Source organism: Gavia stellata, chromosome 11 (assembly GCF_030936135.1).
Source record: "Gavia stellata isolate bGavSte3 chromosome 11, bGavSte3.hap2, whole genome shotgun sequence".
Lineage (NCBI taxonomy): Eukaryota > Metazoa > Chordata > Aves > Gaviiformes > Gaviidae > Gavia > Gavia stellata.
In genome coordinates, this window is record NC_082604.1 from 12,367,227 (window position 1) to 12,384,331 (window position 17,105).

Below are 17,105 nucleotides of genomic sequence, written 5' to 3' on the forward strand. Positions count from 1 at the left end.
CAAATACAACCAACACGGCAAAACTGAACACTGCACAAGGTCCTATTTAAAGCAGGCTCAGTTTAAGATTAATTCAATTGCTTTGGCCAATTTATATTCTCCACCTAAGACTTCTGGACTTCAGGAAATGGAGCATTACGATGCTTTAACAACATTCTCCACTTGCATCTACGCTTCGTATTTCTGTTAGCTCCTCTGCACTCATTTAAAGCATAAATCCTCACTGACGTAAATGGGCTTTCCATGCATGTAATAAAAAAAAAAATCATATGCAAGAGATCCTCTCTGAAGCTGAAAGCTGAGAGCAGCAAGTGCCAACCACCACGCAGTGTGTGCTGCCTGAAGGCAGCCGCCATCCTGCACGGCTACATCCCACCATGCTCACAATGGAGCCCACAGCAATGCTCTCATTAACTTCATAGGTGCAGGGCAGGACCTCACTGTACAGTCATGTTTTGAAAAAGAAATGAGCACATGCAACTCTCCATCTTCAATATCAGAAAAAGACTTGGCCAAATTTTCTAAAGCATTCTGGGATACAGTCATGTGTAAGGCTTCTGCAAGCAGTTTACTCTTCCCTAACTTTAGTATTAGGCATATTTTTTTTCCATTTCTCTAACACTACGTGAAGAAAAAGTAAACAAAATACTTCATCTTCACATAGCATACTTCTTGGGGCATTAGTTTATTTGATGCACTTCAGTTTTGGAAAACATATCATTAAAGCATCTGTATCTCTCACCAAAGAGCACTATATACTGAAGCTATTAAGATTTGCCCCATGCAAGAGTTCTCATATATCCTTTTCGTTCATTTGATGAGGGGAGAAAGAAGCAGAAAAACAAGCTCTCAATTCATAGTACAAAATACGTAATGCTTAAGGATAACAACAGAAGGCCTTTAATGAAGCAAGAAGAAAATAAGCTCTGTGCTTCACACATTAAACATGGTGGAAAACAGTAGGCTAGGGAGTGATGGTACAGTTCAGCTTGTCTCACTTGTTTAATTTGTTTCTTTATTGAAGTTAATGGCCATCTTAATATTACAGGCTTACAAAATGGTAATGAAGACCAGGCAGCTAGCGGGACTTGTATTTACAGCTGGATAAACTGCACTCAGACCAATCATTCTGGCCATGCTATAGCTGCAAAGAGAACATTTTTATTAAGCTTTATAAAGATAAAGTGACATGGTTTTAAGAATATGTGCAGCTTCCAACTAGCTATGGTTTCAGTAGCCAAAATAGCAATAAGTGTTCAAGAGGGGTAGGGTTTTTAAATTATCTATGGAAATTTAAGTAAAACACCAGGTTGTTAACCACTCATTTATGTCATCTGGATTTCCCCATCTCAGAAAGTCTTTGGACACATTTTCAGCCCTTTTGAGGCAACAGGACAGTACAAACAGGAAAGAGCACCTTGGGCTCTGGGTATTGAAATGAGAGACAATTTTCTCTTTGCATTAATTTTGACTGATTCAGTATCAAGACACACAAAACCAACCCGTGCACAGTAACAGTGCAGCAGAGGGAAGCCATTCACCTACTCTTTGGCTGGCTGGAGCAAAAGTTTTGGGTTTGGGGAGCAAGGAAGGGTAGAGGCATGAGGCTGGGGTTGCCACCACCAAAACCACGCTGTGTGGACTGCATGAAGCTGGGAGTATGGTTTACCAATTTGGGCATTTTCTGAATGTTGAGGGGCCACCAGGCCCAGAAGATGAGGAGCACGCTGGCTCCTGAAAGCTAAAGCAATAACGTATTTGGCCACCGCCATGGCTGAGCTGATTATGATGGGATACAAGTGGCAGAGGTTGCACGGGACAGAAATGCTGGGCAAAACATCTTGGGAAAGTCTGATTTAGAGGAAAAAAACCCCAAAGAACAACAGTCTAAGTTTTAAAAGTGCAATAACCAATAAAAGCAGCAACACAACATTAATAAATTTTCTGTAGAGGCATCTAGAGCAGAGTAGAAATGGGGTATTTTGTAAACATGTTAAGAGACAGTCCTGCTGCAAGGCCTTTGCAATCAAAATTAACAAGGCAGAAAACCAAAAATAGGCAGTAATATCTGAGCAAACATTATTCCTAAACGACTCTCTTACACAAGGAATTACCATCAGGCCTAGCAGGGCAATTTTAAGACGATGTTTTATTTTTTTTAATAAGTATCCCAATGAGAAACATTTTATTTCTATGGATCATAATCGGATCATGATCAATATTACTCACTATTTATCCTGTAAACTTATTATGAGCTTTTCCCTTGCAGACTAACTACCAGTCTCTGCTACACTGCTGTAAATCCTGTTGCTCAAAGCATCTTGAGACAGTTTCACGTGCACAGAGATTTATTAGCAGGCCCCACAGTTGATGGCATGGTCTCCAATGGTGAAAGTTACTTTTGGGAAAAGAAGAAAAATGGGAGAAAGACAAAGAGACACAAAGGAAAATGAAAACTCTTGGCAGCAGCCAGCAAGGCCAAGAGAAAAGCAGCAACAAGGGCAGCAGGCTGCCCCAGTGCCTTTGGTGAAAGGGCAGAGAGCTGCAGCTGGAGGGCAGGCTGCAGGAATGCAGAGGCAGGCCCCGGCACTGCACAGCTTAAGGCACCTCAGGCACTGCCCCGCTCTCCCAGAAAACACCTCAGATCCAGTTAGTAGGTTGACGCAAGTGTAACACCATCAGGAATGTCCCAGAGCTGCGGCAGTCAAGCTCGGCGCATGCCTCCTGACCCTACACTGTGCCAGGGAGGCCCAACTGTGGCCATGGCCCCTTCCTGACATACAGGCACCAAATAAACCCCACCGTAATCACCACCCTGTAGCAAAGCTTAATACAGGAACCATTTTCTTTTTGCCTTGTGAGTGAAGTGATTAAGCTATTCTGTAAGGCCAAGCTCCATTTATTTATATTACTTGTTGGCTATTTTTTAAATCTCTATCAATACGTGCAAGACTCGATTTTAAAACGCCAGTACCACTCTAATGCCATTTACAGAAATTGCTAAACCAGACTTGTGTCAATCTTCAACTAAGATACACCATTCGAGAAATTTCAACATCATACCTTCCACAAAGCCTGAATTAATAATCTCACCAACTCAATCCAATAAGATAGGCAAGCAACAAGGATCATGCCTGTAAACGCCATATCATTAATATATATTTTCCCATTTAATAAAAGCATACTCTGAAGAATACAATTATTTGCAGTTTATGGTCCTCTCATCTCAGCCTCCCAGGCTGCTGAGAAAAGCTTGTCCACTGGTGGGAACTGGAGCAATAAGATTGTCTGACCCAGGTGGATAACAACAAGCTACTGATCATTCAGCACTGCCTTCACTTTGAAGAGCCTTTCAATAGAAAGAAAAAAAAAAGTTAAACCTATGACACTACTTCAAAAGTTGCAGGCAGAATTTTTAACCTCTGTCCTTTTGCATTACTGCAGCAGTGCCTGGAAAAGCTACAGCAGAAGAGAGAGAGAGTCATTTCGGCCGTTCACTTCATGCCACCACCATAGCTCAAAGGGACAGAAATCAAGAAACATTACAATCAGTGTAAGCCGATTAGGGCGTTAAGGAAGAATAAAACACACGCAACTTAAACAAAATCTCAGAACTTAACAAAATCTGTTAAAAGGCACGCATTTCTGAGTAAAGAGCAACTTATTTCCTGGAGATACTCCAGATTTTCCATTTCCATCTGGAGATACATAGTGTTGTGATAAGGGAAGAGGAGGTTTCCAGCTGAAACACAAGAGTGCACAACATTTGACATGAAAGACCTACAAGCAGGACAGCCACAGTCTAATCAAAATCCTTAGGATCTGAACAAGGATGGACACATTTTTATACACATGCATCTAAATCACACTCATGCCTGTATACAGAAGCATGCTCTATTTAAATAACAGCAAATTAGGAACCTGTGATTGAAAGCGTGGTCCAGCTAGGAAGAACAAAAGACTTATTCTCACTCTTTTTCATCCTTCCCCAGCACAGGGTGGTTTAGCTTAAGCTGAGACTTGCCATTTACAGGTATAGAATAAGCCAGTTAGGTTTTTTCATTCTTCGGAGCAGCTACTGACCGTAACACTTGGTGCTCCAGCATTCACAAACGCTTTCCCTTGCAGGAAAGAGGCAGGACACACGTGGGTGCTCAACCGTAGCTGCCAGAGAGATGACAACCCTCTGGGCATTGCATCCTACTGCCCTGCCTTGGCGGTCTCAGCTGGAGGAAGACAAGCAGCTGTGGTTCCTCTGGGGCCAGAGACCTGCCTCTCACCTAACATACACCATGGCTCAAATGAAAGCAAATGAACCCTCCGGAAAAAACAGGAGTCTGAGTGCTTTATTGTACCCAGAGATCCTGCTTTGTTTTAGGCTGTCTGCCGAGTGGGGCTGCAACAGTCCGACCCCAAGGTGCAGGGTTATCACTCCCCATGTGCAAACAGGACTGGTGGGGAAAGGAGGGAAGGGGGGGCAAGAAGGTGCCCCTCGGAAGCTACAGCCTCTAAGTCAACCTCTGTCTCAATGACGAACCAGCACTACAAACTCCAAAATGTGTACACCTAAAGCCCTGCACTGCAAATCAATGCAAATACTATCTATTTCTCCTGTTTGGTGAAATCATCCCCACGAGTCGAGTAGGGTGGGAAACAGTGACAGCACAGCCAGCCCAAGGAGGCAGGTATAGATGTTCAGTAACAAGAGGAATGAGTCTTAAGCCTTCTGTTGTAAGTAAAAAATACATTTTAGGAAACACGAGGGCAGCAAAGTTGCATTAGATCTGGAATTGGGTGTGAAAGAGAAGCTCTCTGAATTTGTTCAATTATTCAACTTTCCATATTTTGTGGGGGTTCCCCCTAGATTACTTCAAGCAAGACATTTCTCTGCTATTCTTAAAACCATCCCATTCAATTACAGAATGAGACTGGATCTCAGCAGAAGAGTTTTGCTTCTTCAGGATTCAGCAGCTAACACCAAATGAAAGAGAAAAAGAGAAGCCTGTCCTGTAATGAAAGGACAAGGAAAAGAGCAATCACATAAGAAAACCAATGCCCAGACCTCTGAACAGCAAAGCAATTGCATGTGTCAAGTTCCCATAACACGAATGGTGCCAGCCGAGGCTTATGTTAAAACTGCGCAATAAAATTAGATGTCTGGAGCCTCTGTCAGAAGAATGATGCTATCTCATTAATGGGATTACATAGAAAAATTGGAGGGATTTCAGTCAAGAGGAATAAAACGATTAAGGATCAAAAGAGAGTGACTCATGAAAGAAAGTAAAAACTGGATGCTGTGCTCTTGCCTGAAAAGCCCACGTCTCAGAACCGGAGAGGTTCGGTGGTACCAGCGACACCATAGCATCTCCCCCCTTGCACCTGGAATAACAGTGATAGATCAGACCCCACAGAGCAAAAACTCGTATTATAAAATACTGGCTTTGTTATGGCAACGCTATTATCGTATCACTCAGCAAGAAACTAATAATCAGAGGGGAAAGAGGAGAAGGCAGCAAATTACCTATAAACAGCTGGAAGATACAAGCCCCGTAAAGAGAATACATTTAGTCAGAAAAAAAAGAGAGGGGGGAAAAGAAAGAGATTGTTACTAGAGAGACAGGGTAAAATCAGAGCCCTTCAGTAAATGACTGGAGAGGATTTCTTAGACATAGGAACAACATATATATTCAATCATCTTCCCAAAGGGGGTACTGGAAATCACAATTACTGAATCGTCCGAAAAGGGGCTGGCCGCCACCCCAAAACCACCACTGTAAGACTCCAGCACTGGCAGGAAGTAAACTAGCTACAGGGAGAACGGGAGAAGGAGAAACAGTGCAAGCAGGAAAAGGGGAACGTTGTGGCAGCAGATGTTCCCTAGTCACCACTACTGTGTTACATTGCAGGAAAAATAAATGAATAAATAAAAGGGATCTCTAAATATAGAATGAGATTCCCTTTACTGAGAGGTTCAACATCTCTCTGCAATCCATCTTTTCCAGTTGAGGGACTGTAGGTTAAGTAAAAAGGTTCATTTAAATTCCACACACATTCACAGAGATAAACTGATTTCAGAAAGCATTATGTCTGAACTCTCTCTCACTAGGGTTGAAAGCCATTTTTATGATAGCTAATATTCTCTAAAAATTCATTAGATGTCAACATAAAGGACAAAAGACACCACTGCAGAAGAGCAGATGCTACGAACTACCGTACAAAGCATATTAGGGTCACTTGCCCTGCATTTCTCCACGTCAGCACAGGGCAGCACTGCTTCAACACCCAGCAGCAGTCTTGTTTCTTGGCTATTGTGACAGGCAAAAAAGTCAAACAAAAATGACACTTCCCAAGAAGAAACTTTGCTGAGGAAATGCCAGACCTGGAGGTGCCCAAGCAAAGCCCTTCACAGCATGCCCACAGCCCGCGCCATCCACACAGTATGCCAAGAGAAGCAGCGGAACACATCAGAAAGCAATTTCTTCCAACCCCATCTCATTCACATCAGATCCTCCAACAAGGAAGAGCGTGTGCACACACGTGTGTGTATACACACCAGCAGGAGAGGGGGTTAGGACATTTAATTGCACTTTGGACCTTATCTAGTACATGTAGCATCAGGCAACGGCTCTTCTAGAACTGATGCTTTACAGAGCGGTGGAGGCTGAAGCCCAGTTCTCTCCATTTTCACCAAGACCCTAGAGGGTGGGTGCATACTCCCTACAACTGACAGCCAAGCCAGGTGAAGGCGGCTTGGCTACCAAGCCCCGACTGGCAGCACAAGCCAAACTGCTCCCTGGCTCAGTCTGCAAAGCTGCCCATGGCTCTGCAAGGCTAGGCAAGCTCTGCGACCAAGGAAAATGGCTCCAACAGAAGATGCAAACAGAGCAGATTTGTTTGCTATTTTTATATGGTTTCTTACCACAGAACAACATAGCCGAAGCTCTTGAGCCATTAAACTTTAAAGAATAGCTTTTTCAGAAGCTGTGCTTTGATGTAACTGGGCAAATTCATCTTGTTGCTTAAGCAATCAAGATATAAGTCTCCTCTCTGCCTCCCCCCGCCCTTTTTAAAAAAAAAAAAAAACTAACCTCAAGTTTTAAGCTGCAATGCTATTTCAGTAGGTATATACCTCTGTTAGTATAGATTGCTAAATGCAAACACACAGCATCTGGCCCTTCATCTCCCATCTCAGCACTAGCATTTAGAGAAACAGTGATGGTGTTGACAACGAGTGACGTTCATTGCAGGCTGTTAGAAATCCTCCATGATCTGCATTGTGCCGCGCACCAGAACCTTTTTTGACTGAAGCCCAGAATTTCTGTCAGAAACGTTCAGTGCCTTTTTTGATATACAAACCTTATAGTAACTGTAGCAGTTAATGGAGTTTCCAGAACAACAACAATGACCATGGTGGTTACTTTGGGCTCTTTAGAGTCCTCACACATACATGGGACACCTCCACAATGATCTCGTTCCTTAAGCTTATACTCCCGAATACCTTGCATCCAGTGTGAGTCCGGGTCTTCATGAGGGGAGTTGTGGTGCACAGCTCAATGGCTTCTGGTTCGTGGAAGATCACTGTCGGGAGAGGCTCTTTCCGAAGAGTTAGGACATTCAACTTAGTCTTTAACATTGTCTGAAAGTGCTAAACAGAGAAAGAAAAGCAATTATCTCCACTGCTAGTGCAGAAAAGTGAGAGTTAATAGTTGGACATGTCTGCATGTTTCACTTGCTGTTCAGTGCCTTGGAAGTTTCCCTGGGGAGAGTTAACAAGTTCTATAACTTAAGACAGCGAATATCCATTATTACTATTAGTAATGTGGAAACTGTTTTTAATTAAAAAAGATATACAAACACAAAATGCAAGGATTCATTAGAATCCATGTATGTCCCAAAAAGGGTGTAAATTCAACCTCTGATCACTCCCAGGCATATTATAAAACTGTTCATAGACCCAGTTCCTCTACTAATGACCATGCAGAGGGAAGAACAGGGGATCAAAGACCATTCAGAGAACTATGGATTCATCCATTCTTGTTTTCTTTCCTCCGTACTTAAATCTCATCCCGTTGACCTTTGTAGATGTTACTGTTTCCCACTGAGCTAAATGCCTCATCGATTTGCCTTTAGCATGGGAATTTTAAATACTCTTCCTTTCTAAGCAATAGTTCCTCTACTCTCCAATGTAAATGCCACTACTGGTACTAACCAATAGATGTCATTCAAAACTTGTCACTTGCTATAACAGACAACAAATAAGTACCCAGGCGTGGGCGAAGAATTATCCAAGTGGACAGTAATGTCGTTGAATGAAAAGTTTCTCAGCAAATCGCTTAGAGCTAAGAAAGCCAATCCTTGAATGATTTCCAAATCAATTTTGTGGAATTGGGGGAGTCAGAAATTTTTCAACATTTAGATGTTTCTTCGAACTGATCTTCATTTGAGAAACTAAACATTTTCACTTGCTACTACAGATCTAAGGGGGAAAATATGCAGATATGAAGCAAATCAATGTAGTATTCCCAGCTAGTAACATACCACAGCACTGTCTAAAGAAATATGCATTTATTAAAGCTTCATAACTTGACTCTTATGAATCACCAGTTATGAGATGCACATACAATGACTCCAGATTACTTTTATCAAAACCAAACCATTTGTTCTGACTTTTGATGGGAGACTCTTAACTTGTTTTGCAGTCACCCCTTTCCTCAGCCTCCCCTTCACCTCTGCAAGGCAAATATTACAGGGTGCGGCTTGCAGAAAGAGATGCTAAGTGATTTCCCAGCACCATACAAGAAGTCTCTATCAGAGCTAGGAAATCAACTCAGGTCCTTGCTTTTCAATCCTGTGCTTTAGGTGAGGAGAGTGCCTATTAAACATTTTATTTATACACAGGGGATGAATCGGCTATTTAGATACTATCCTGTTTTCATACGGATTTTTGTGGATTCGAATATTTCATTGAAAATGCATGAGAATTTCTTGGAAATAAACTTCCTACTTAATTCATAAATACTTCATCATTAGCTAACTGAAAGCCTGTTAATACACTTCTAAAATAGTTTAATCCTTAGCTCATCAGTGTTTAGGTCTAATAATTGTTATGATACTGGATCTAGAGCACCTTAAACACTCTCAAAAACACTAACAACCTGTGAAAACAGTACTTGGTTTTCCTACCTCACGCATGTACAGCCTGTTACAGCAATACTTTAGGGCCTCTGTGCTGTTTGTGCAAGCACGGAGGTTTCCATCCCAGTGAAGAAATCTACTCCTATTATTTTTCATCTGGTTCATATTACACGTTATCCCATTCACTCTCCTGAACACAGCTCCAGCAGGACACTACTCCATTTAAGATGATTACACATCAAAGAATATTCTTTGACACATGGTTCTGAAGATAACAGAGCTCTTCGCCAGCCAGGATTACTAAACTCACTGAGAAAACCTATTTCATTTTACCTTTCAGCTGCAATTAACAGCCTTCTGTTTGGAGTTTCCTAGGTTTCTCTGGTGAAGTTGTTAGCAAAGGCTAAACAACAGATAACCAGCCATGACAAGTGTAAAGCAAGCTCAAAGTTTGAGATCCTGAGTTTGAAGGGGCACCGCTGATTAGCAACCACAGCCCTGGGCTTGCTGGTCCCATTAACTAGTGGCTGTCTACTACAACTGTAGTTCTCTCTATTAGCTTCACTTGCTTTTATATACAGGCTCTAGGTCTGCTAACTTACTGTAGAGGTCATATTTCCAGAGGAGAAAATACGCAGAAGGGAGATGGTGCTAGAGACCAGCCCTGCACAGGCTGCGGCTGTGACCAGCCCCTTTTCAAGCACTGGGAAATTCTGTCTCCAGGGTCATCTGCTGCCCTGTGCGTGCAGGGGATGGGAGAGGAAGGCAGAGGTGGAAAACTTACCTAAATGTATTTTTAACCTGAAGTTGTACTGTTTTGCTGGTGGGCCAATTTTGGATCAAACCAGAGGTAATGGTTGCAAAATACCAGGTTGAAGAAGATCCTACCCTAGCATTTAAATTCTCCCTCCCTGTGTGCTGGAAGAGCTCTGTTTCCGTAGGTGATCTGTTTAGAGAGGTTCTCAAATAAAGAACGGTGCTTCCATTAGATACCCAATAGATGAAAAAACTCCATTTAGCCCCTCTGAGTCCTGAGCTTGGTCCTCCAAAATGGTGGTTCTCCTCTGCTAGCATCTCTATCAACTTCAGTGGGACTACTGACAGAGGGAGCACAATTTAACCAAAATGAGGAAAGCTATAACAATGATCTGCTTTTTTTCATGTTTTAAAAACCACATATACAGTCTTAAACAAGGAAAAGACTACTCTCTGCCTTACAATAGCAATTCAATACTTGTATGAACAGCAAGTTGGAGTGGTTGGGTGCCAAAAACACGAGCACAATTGGCAGCAAACAGATAATTAGTTGCCAGAGAAGTGCAGGACAGATTGGGGGTGGACACAGAAATAGCCTTTTTCTTTGGACTGCACGGCTAGTGCAGACAACGCTGCGCTCCCTGCACACAGGTCGTATGATGGCTGCCATAGGAAAATCAAGTCTCTGCCAGGAGACATCACGCAGTGAGCCCCCAAATAAGCAAGTTATTTAAACACATGCCTAACTTTCACTATGTGAGCAGTCCCAGTAAAGCACACGTGGGTAAATCAATGGGATTGTTCATGTGCTTTAAGCCAAGAACAGGAAAGAAGTGCTTCGCTGAACCCATTTCTTAGTTTCCACTCCAAACTGGCATCTCCTGCGGAAACTGTTGGCAAATGCTGACCTATAACAGTAACCAATGTATTTTTTGAGAAGCGGCATTAGCTTTCCACTGCTGTGAACCCAGACTATTTCTTTAAAGTGCTTTAAGTTCACAAAGTTCTTGAAAAGCATGACTTTGGCAATTCTGTGAATAAAGGTTCAGGGAACATTATACCATTCACATTTCATGTGCCAGAACCACTAGGTTCATTTGGTAGCTCTTGTACTGAAAATCATCAAAAGAAGATATTCTTAACTGGCATGAATATAACAACAGCTCAAAACTGCACATCATTCATCCTTTATCCATTTAGATGGTGCTACTTATATAGACTTTACGCATGAAAGAAAAGCAAGGAGCAACGTAACAGTAAGAAATGGGCAGCAAGTTTTAATATAGCAAACAAAATACTTTAATTGCCAAAGAAAGGATCAGAGCTGTAATTAGCATTATATTTTCCTATTTGCTGAACATGATATCATTCAGAGTAAAATTTAAGTAAAGGCCCTAATAACATTGGAAAATTATCTTAATACAAAACCATGGGTTTGCTTATTCAAGGATTCAAGTTCCATCATTTTCTTTTGCATAGTTTACCAGTCTTAATGGCATCCTTTCCCCCTATAGAAGATAACTGAAGGGTGTGTAACTGGTAGCCCAAGCCCGTAGCAGGCCAAGACTGGCACTACAGAGGTGCAATATACACTTGCCTCCTTGGTGACTTTCAAAGTGCTCCCTGTTTCAGTGAAAACCCTGTCATCACTAACCCTTTTAGCTACAGGTTAACTGAACAGAAGAATCAAGAACTTCTAAATTGTTTTCAATATATATTTTGTTATCAGCTCAACAGTCACACATTGGCTCTAGATTAACTATTTCACAACATTCAATTTGCAAATTTTAGATGCTATGTATTTAGTCTAAGCACAATTTCTGTTGCTGTTAAAACTAAAAATTAACAGCATTTGGATTTTGGTTTAGTTTGTCAGCAAAAATACAGTCACTTCCACAACTCAGGCCAAATGTCTTGGAGAAAACAACTGTGACTCTATACAATTAAACGTGCCTTGAAGGAGAAAGGTATGCACTGACAATTTGTAATAATAATGCTTGACACTTCTGTAAAGCTTTTCATCTTCAGGTCTTAACTAAACAGTCACTGTTCTTCACAATATTGAGCACCCAGCAGCCAAGCCTCGGCTAGTGGATCTCTTCATTTTCACAATGGAAATAAAAAAAAAAGACTCAAACTCAATAAAACTAAGAAAGGGTTTATATTGGATGTGAATACAAAAATAAATGTCAAGAAAGAGGGGACTGTATCCTTTGTAATCTGTAATCCAGCAATAGGGGATGAGCAAAATGAACACAGTTTACAGGCTAATCGGGTTGCAACGTGGTGAACATAAGAAAGTCTTTAGCACCTTAGCCCTCAGCCCCCATTATCTCTTAACATCAGCATTACAACCAACACACAACTACATAAACTGGCATCATGTTTCCAGATGACCTCTATTTGGCCAAATTTTGCCAAAGACACATTGAGTGCAACCCCCAAAATGACAGGATGTTAACTTGTGGAAAAGAGTTATTCTAAAAGTTCAAAGCCTCCGAAAGATGGGTTTGCCAGAACGGGAAGCAATCCTCTGGGCAACTCATCCTTCTACAGCACCTACAAAGGAATGCCCAGATGAAATCCACGTTACAGCATCAGCAAAAGATCAGTCCCTGGGAAATTCAAAAATAACCTCTACAATTTACTACTTCAGTGCAAGTACTTCCTCTACCTTTGAAATCCATTTAGTTCTGGAATGGAATCAAAACTTTTCAACAGCATCCCACAGCAAGACACAGCAGCCTAGGAGGGGAAAGACACAACCAAGTGCAATGAACTGCAAGGGAATTTTAGAAAGTCCCAATGTCCCTTTTCACCTATTCCCAGTGGAATTTGACTACCAATGTATCCAGTCTGCAGATACAAGACTCCACTCTCTCATTCCCGGTCAGAGGAGATGACAACACAGTAGTCCTTCAGCAATATGGTTACACCATCAGTGACATGAGCCCAGCTGTGACCCGAGAACCACCCCACCCCAAGCCTCTAGCTTTTCAGCAAGAAAATAATTCTGATACTGTTCATATGAAAACTGATGCATTTCAAGGCTTTGTTTTGTTTAAAGCAAATGCTATCCAGTACAGATAAATGTCACATCCGATCCATTTCTTGTTAAACAAATACTGCTAATACAGTTTAAATACTTTCCCCTCCCCCATATTAAACTCTACTGTGCTGTATTTATTTATCCTTTACTAGCACTTCATATAAACATTGTACTGAACACTACAATAAAACCCTCTACAGAGGGGATGGAAGCACTTACCAAAGTCAGAAATCACCCCATCGGCAGCCTGCTCTGTAACACAAACCTGACTGGCACGCACAAATCCAAGATCACGACACGACTCTTTATACTCGAGCAGATCTGGCCCGAGTAATCTTGAAACTGATTCAGCTCCAGGAATCTGGTTATTAAAAGCCTATCTCATCTAGCATAGAGAGCTATAGTTTGCCAGCCTATCAAACCAAAACCATTCAATCTTTTTCAGGTAACAGATGCTACTTAGGTGAAAAAGCAGATAACTATGTCTGAATGTACATCTCTCAACGGCAAAGAAATGGCAACAGGCACGGGGGATGACAGCCTTGCTGCAGGCACCCTGTGACACGTTTTGGAAGGAGAGGAGCTTGGGCAGGCCCACATCACGACTCAGCATACCCCCACTGAGGGCATGGCACCCCCAAGGATCTGGGGGCAAAGCGTCTGGGAAACATCGTGCCACCAAAAAAAAAATAGAAGGGGGGGGGGGGGGAAGACCTTTGCCAGCCCTCCACATGCCCAACGCCACCCTGCAGGTTGCACATTAGGAAGTGAACCAGTGCCTGCCACCATTTCCCCTCATGTCCCCCTATTCCCACCACCCCCCCGCCAGGTAGCATAGAAGAAAGATGGGATGGCAGTGAGCATTTCGGCACAGAAAAGAGTAATCTACGTTTATCAGGGTAAGCTCAAATCTGTATGACCAGGCACCAAGCAGAAGACAGCAAGCAAGCCGTGAGAGTGGGGAAAGGGACGCACCAGGAGAGGCAGCACCCGGTGTGCTGCAAGCAATGCTGCCTGCTGCCAGGCACTGAGACCCTCCTGGACTCCTCCTGCCGTTACTGAACATAACAAGGGAGTCAAGGGTAAAGGTCTGATGGAAAAAACCTATAATATACGGAAAAAACGGGTAGATGAAGGGAAGGGGAACACACGACTGCAGATAGAAAAGCAGGACGAGGACACAGGGAACCTTTTTAGGATGGCAAGCCCAGCTGCAGTGTATGGTACAGAAGAAACTGAACTCAAGTCGAGTGTCAAAAAGCCTTTCAGCAAAGATGCTACTGGATCTTTGCAGGCAAGCACTGAGAGTTATTCCATCTCTCTCTAATACCAGTTTCTTGAGGATTATTCTTTCTCCCGAGATGATAAAACATACCTCTTAAAAACACACAACTATCAAGATTTCATAAGTAAAACTTGCACTCTATCGACAGCCCTGATCACACAGTTGCCTGTGTGACGATGCTCACATTGCCTTGTTTTCTTACAAGTTTAAAGATTTTTCTGTTTCCTCACAATTTAATTCATGTGAAACGTTTTGTTCTCAGACCCTGTGTACTTTGAGTTTGCTCTGGCTGAATGCCTCCGTTCTGTTGCCAAGCTTATGCGATTCCAATCAGCAGGATCGCTGCCCAAACAAAACACAATCCCAGATACAACCACCCTCCAAACTGCAGGGAACTTCAGAGCCAGATGAGAATTTCATGACTGATCCTCTAACATCTCTCTATATTTGGCCAAACTAAACCCCCCGACCTAAGCAAATCTGAATATACATACAGGATATTCAGAGACTAAGTTCCCAGTTTAGCTGTAATCACTCAAAACCTGAAGTCCCACTATAGAGATCCACATCAGTGTAGGAAGGAGTCTATTTCAGGACACTCATAATCACGAAAATAAAATAAGGGCTCCCTAAAACGTCAGTGGACGAGGTAAAAGAAGTCACAGTACTACAACAAAAAGTCCTTTCATCAGTCTCCACATTACAGTACTTGAATTCCCAGTCCATTATTTCACTGGAAATTAGGCATGTGGATGGAAGACGAACCTCTAACTGTTCGGATCTGGGCTTTTACAGTTTATTGTTTACTGATGACTGCTAAACACATTTTGAAATGAGTTGTAGTTTCCAATGCCTGGTGTTCATGGCATATATTTTATACTAGAACAACATTTTTTTTAGCATTAATAGAAATAAAGTATAATGACTTTCACCAATACATCAACTGAGCTGCTCTCATAAATAACTGCTTCGCAAACTTTTGGCCCCAGAAATCACTGTTAACCCTCAAATGTTAACAACTTTGTCAGGACTGAACTAGCTCTCATGCCACCCAAATCCAGTTAACAGATATCCGAGTTGTGTGTTTTATTAAATGCCATCATTGTAAATAACATTTACACTTGCAGTAACAACTCTGCCTTTTTCTTTCATCCCATCCCTGGTGACATTGGTTTTTAAACTACATTCAGAAGTCCAGCAAATAAAACCAGCCTGGGAAGCACAGCTCCATTACATGGCACTGAAGGAAAATAAAGTCATCGCCGTTATCTACCGTTCATTTTCTCATCACCAGAGCAGCAGTACCTCCCCAAAAGCACCTTGTCTGTGTGCAAGCCTGGAATTTTAAACTAGATTACAATTTAAAAGTATCAGTATGCCAGAATTTCTCTGTGCAAGCACAGGTATTTATCAGCCCCAGCATTTTTCAGGACAAATGGCCAGAACACAAGCCCAAGACAAGACAAATGGGTTAAAAAAAAAAAAAGGAAAAGAAGAGTGGAAATAAATGAGGAAATAGGAGCTGACAAGAAAAGAAAGAACAAAATAGGACACGCAGCAGCATAGATATGTCAAGTTCATTCACTTTGATTTTGAGCTGACCTGTTAGCTGCTTTCCAACATATTTTTCCCCTAACACGAGGTTCCAGTAGATGTATTATTTGGTATAGTTGGCCCAATATTAAAACAATGGAATCCTGCAGCATGAAGGCGGCTGTTGCTTTTTCAATTTGCTCTTGGAGGCTTTCCAATAATTTCTGTGTCAGAGGATGCTTTAAAAAGTTCTTTCTCCTCACTCTGTGCCTGGCAGAGGAAGCCCATCTCATACAATACCTGCCAGACAGCCACTGCGTTCCCCAACACAGCCCTTTCAAAACCAGCATTTCACTCTCTCACTCTTCTCCTTCATTTTTTGCCATAAATCAATAACTTGTTAAGCAGTTAGGTACTTCAGTGACCTCTCTCTTGCCTTTCTAAGACTTGTTTGCCGAGACAGGGATACGAACTGGATGACATAGATGCCTGCTACAAACGGGGTATTTGCCCCATTTATTTGCTAAGAGGTAACATTCTGCCTAACACTATGCAGAAACAAACGGTACAAATTCTTGCCAAAAATGCTTATGTATTGCTTAAATACAAACCAAATTAACTTTTGGAATAAGTCTAATGAATTCTTGTATTTACAGCTACAAGATAATGAGAATCTATTCCTTTCTCTAAAGCTGTCCATTTTATCACTGACTCCTTGGATGCTAATTTACAGCACTGCCTTTTCCAGGTCTGAAACACCCCCAGGATTTAAGCCTGGCATTCTTGAGGGTCTCTGAGAGGGAGTCCTCCTACTTTCCATGGACAGAAACTATCTCCAGGTGAACAGACCGGCTTCTTCAGCAAGTCAGCCTTTTTGAAAAGCCTCCATCAGGGTGCATCCACCCAAGCCTTGCAGAGGGCAAAGAAAGAAGCCTGGTGGCTTTAGCCTTCCCTCTCTCCACACATCCCCACGAACATCATCAGTACATACTCCAGAGCATGCCCAAGCGAACCATGTCTGGCCAGCACTGCTGTCCCATCACATGCACCTTCCCAAGGAGACTTCCCTGGCCCCAACTACACTCACAGCCATTTCATCTCCTGCAATATTACTCCTTTCATGCCTCCACCAGCAAATTATTCATCATGGGGGAACTCTGCCAGGATTTATGGCTATACAAACCTTTGAGCAGATGGTACAGAATATAGACAAAGTTTGGGTCCCACTGCAGTGCAAATGCATCACCCCTATCCCCAGGGGGACTTCACACAGTAGGTCGTCCCACTCCTTAAAGCCATGAATAAGAGCAGCGCACCAGAGAGCCTACATCAGGAATAAGGGAGTCT

General features: G+C 42.3%; 1 protein-coding gene across 2 annotated transcripts in view; it reads right to left on the minus strand.

Annotated features, from left to right (window-relative positions):
* PID1 (phosphotyrosine interaction domain containing 1) overlaps nt 1–17,105 on the minus strand; it is an 88,360-nt gene that overhangs the window by 45,656 nt on the left and 25,599 nt on the right. The window contains exons 1-2 of one of the 2 annotated variants that reach the window (XM_059822757.1): nt 14,991–14,999; nt 7,499–7,645 (exon numbers count right to left, since the gene is read on the minus strand). In XM_059822757.1, coding sequence (XP_059678740.1) covers nt 7,499–7,633 — 135 coding nt within the window. In that variant the 5' untranslated portion in view covers nt 7,634–7,645; nt 14,991–14,999. Of the gene's footprint in view, nt 1–7,498; nt 7,646–14,990; nt 15,000–17,105 lie in introns of those variants that run through there. The other variant, XM_059822756.1, reaches the window with a different exon arrangement.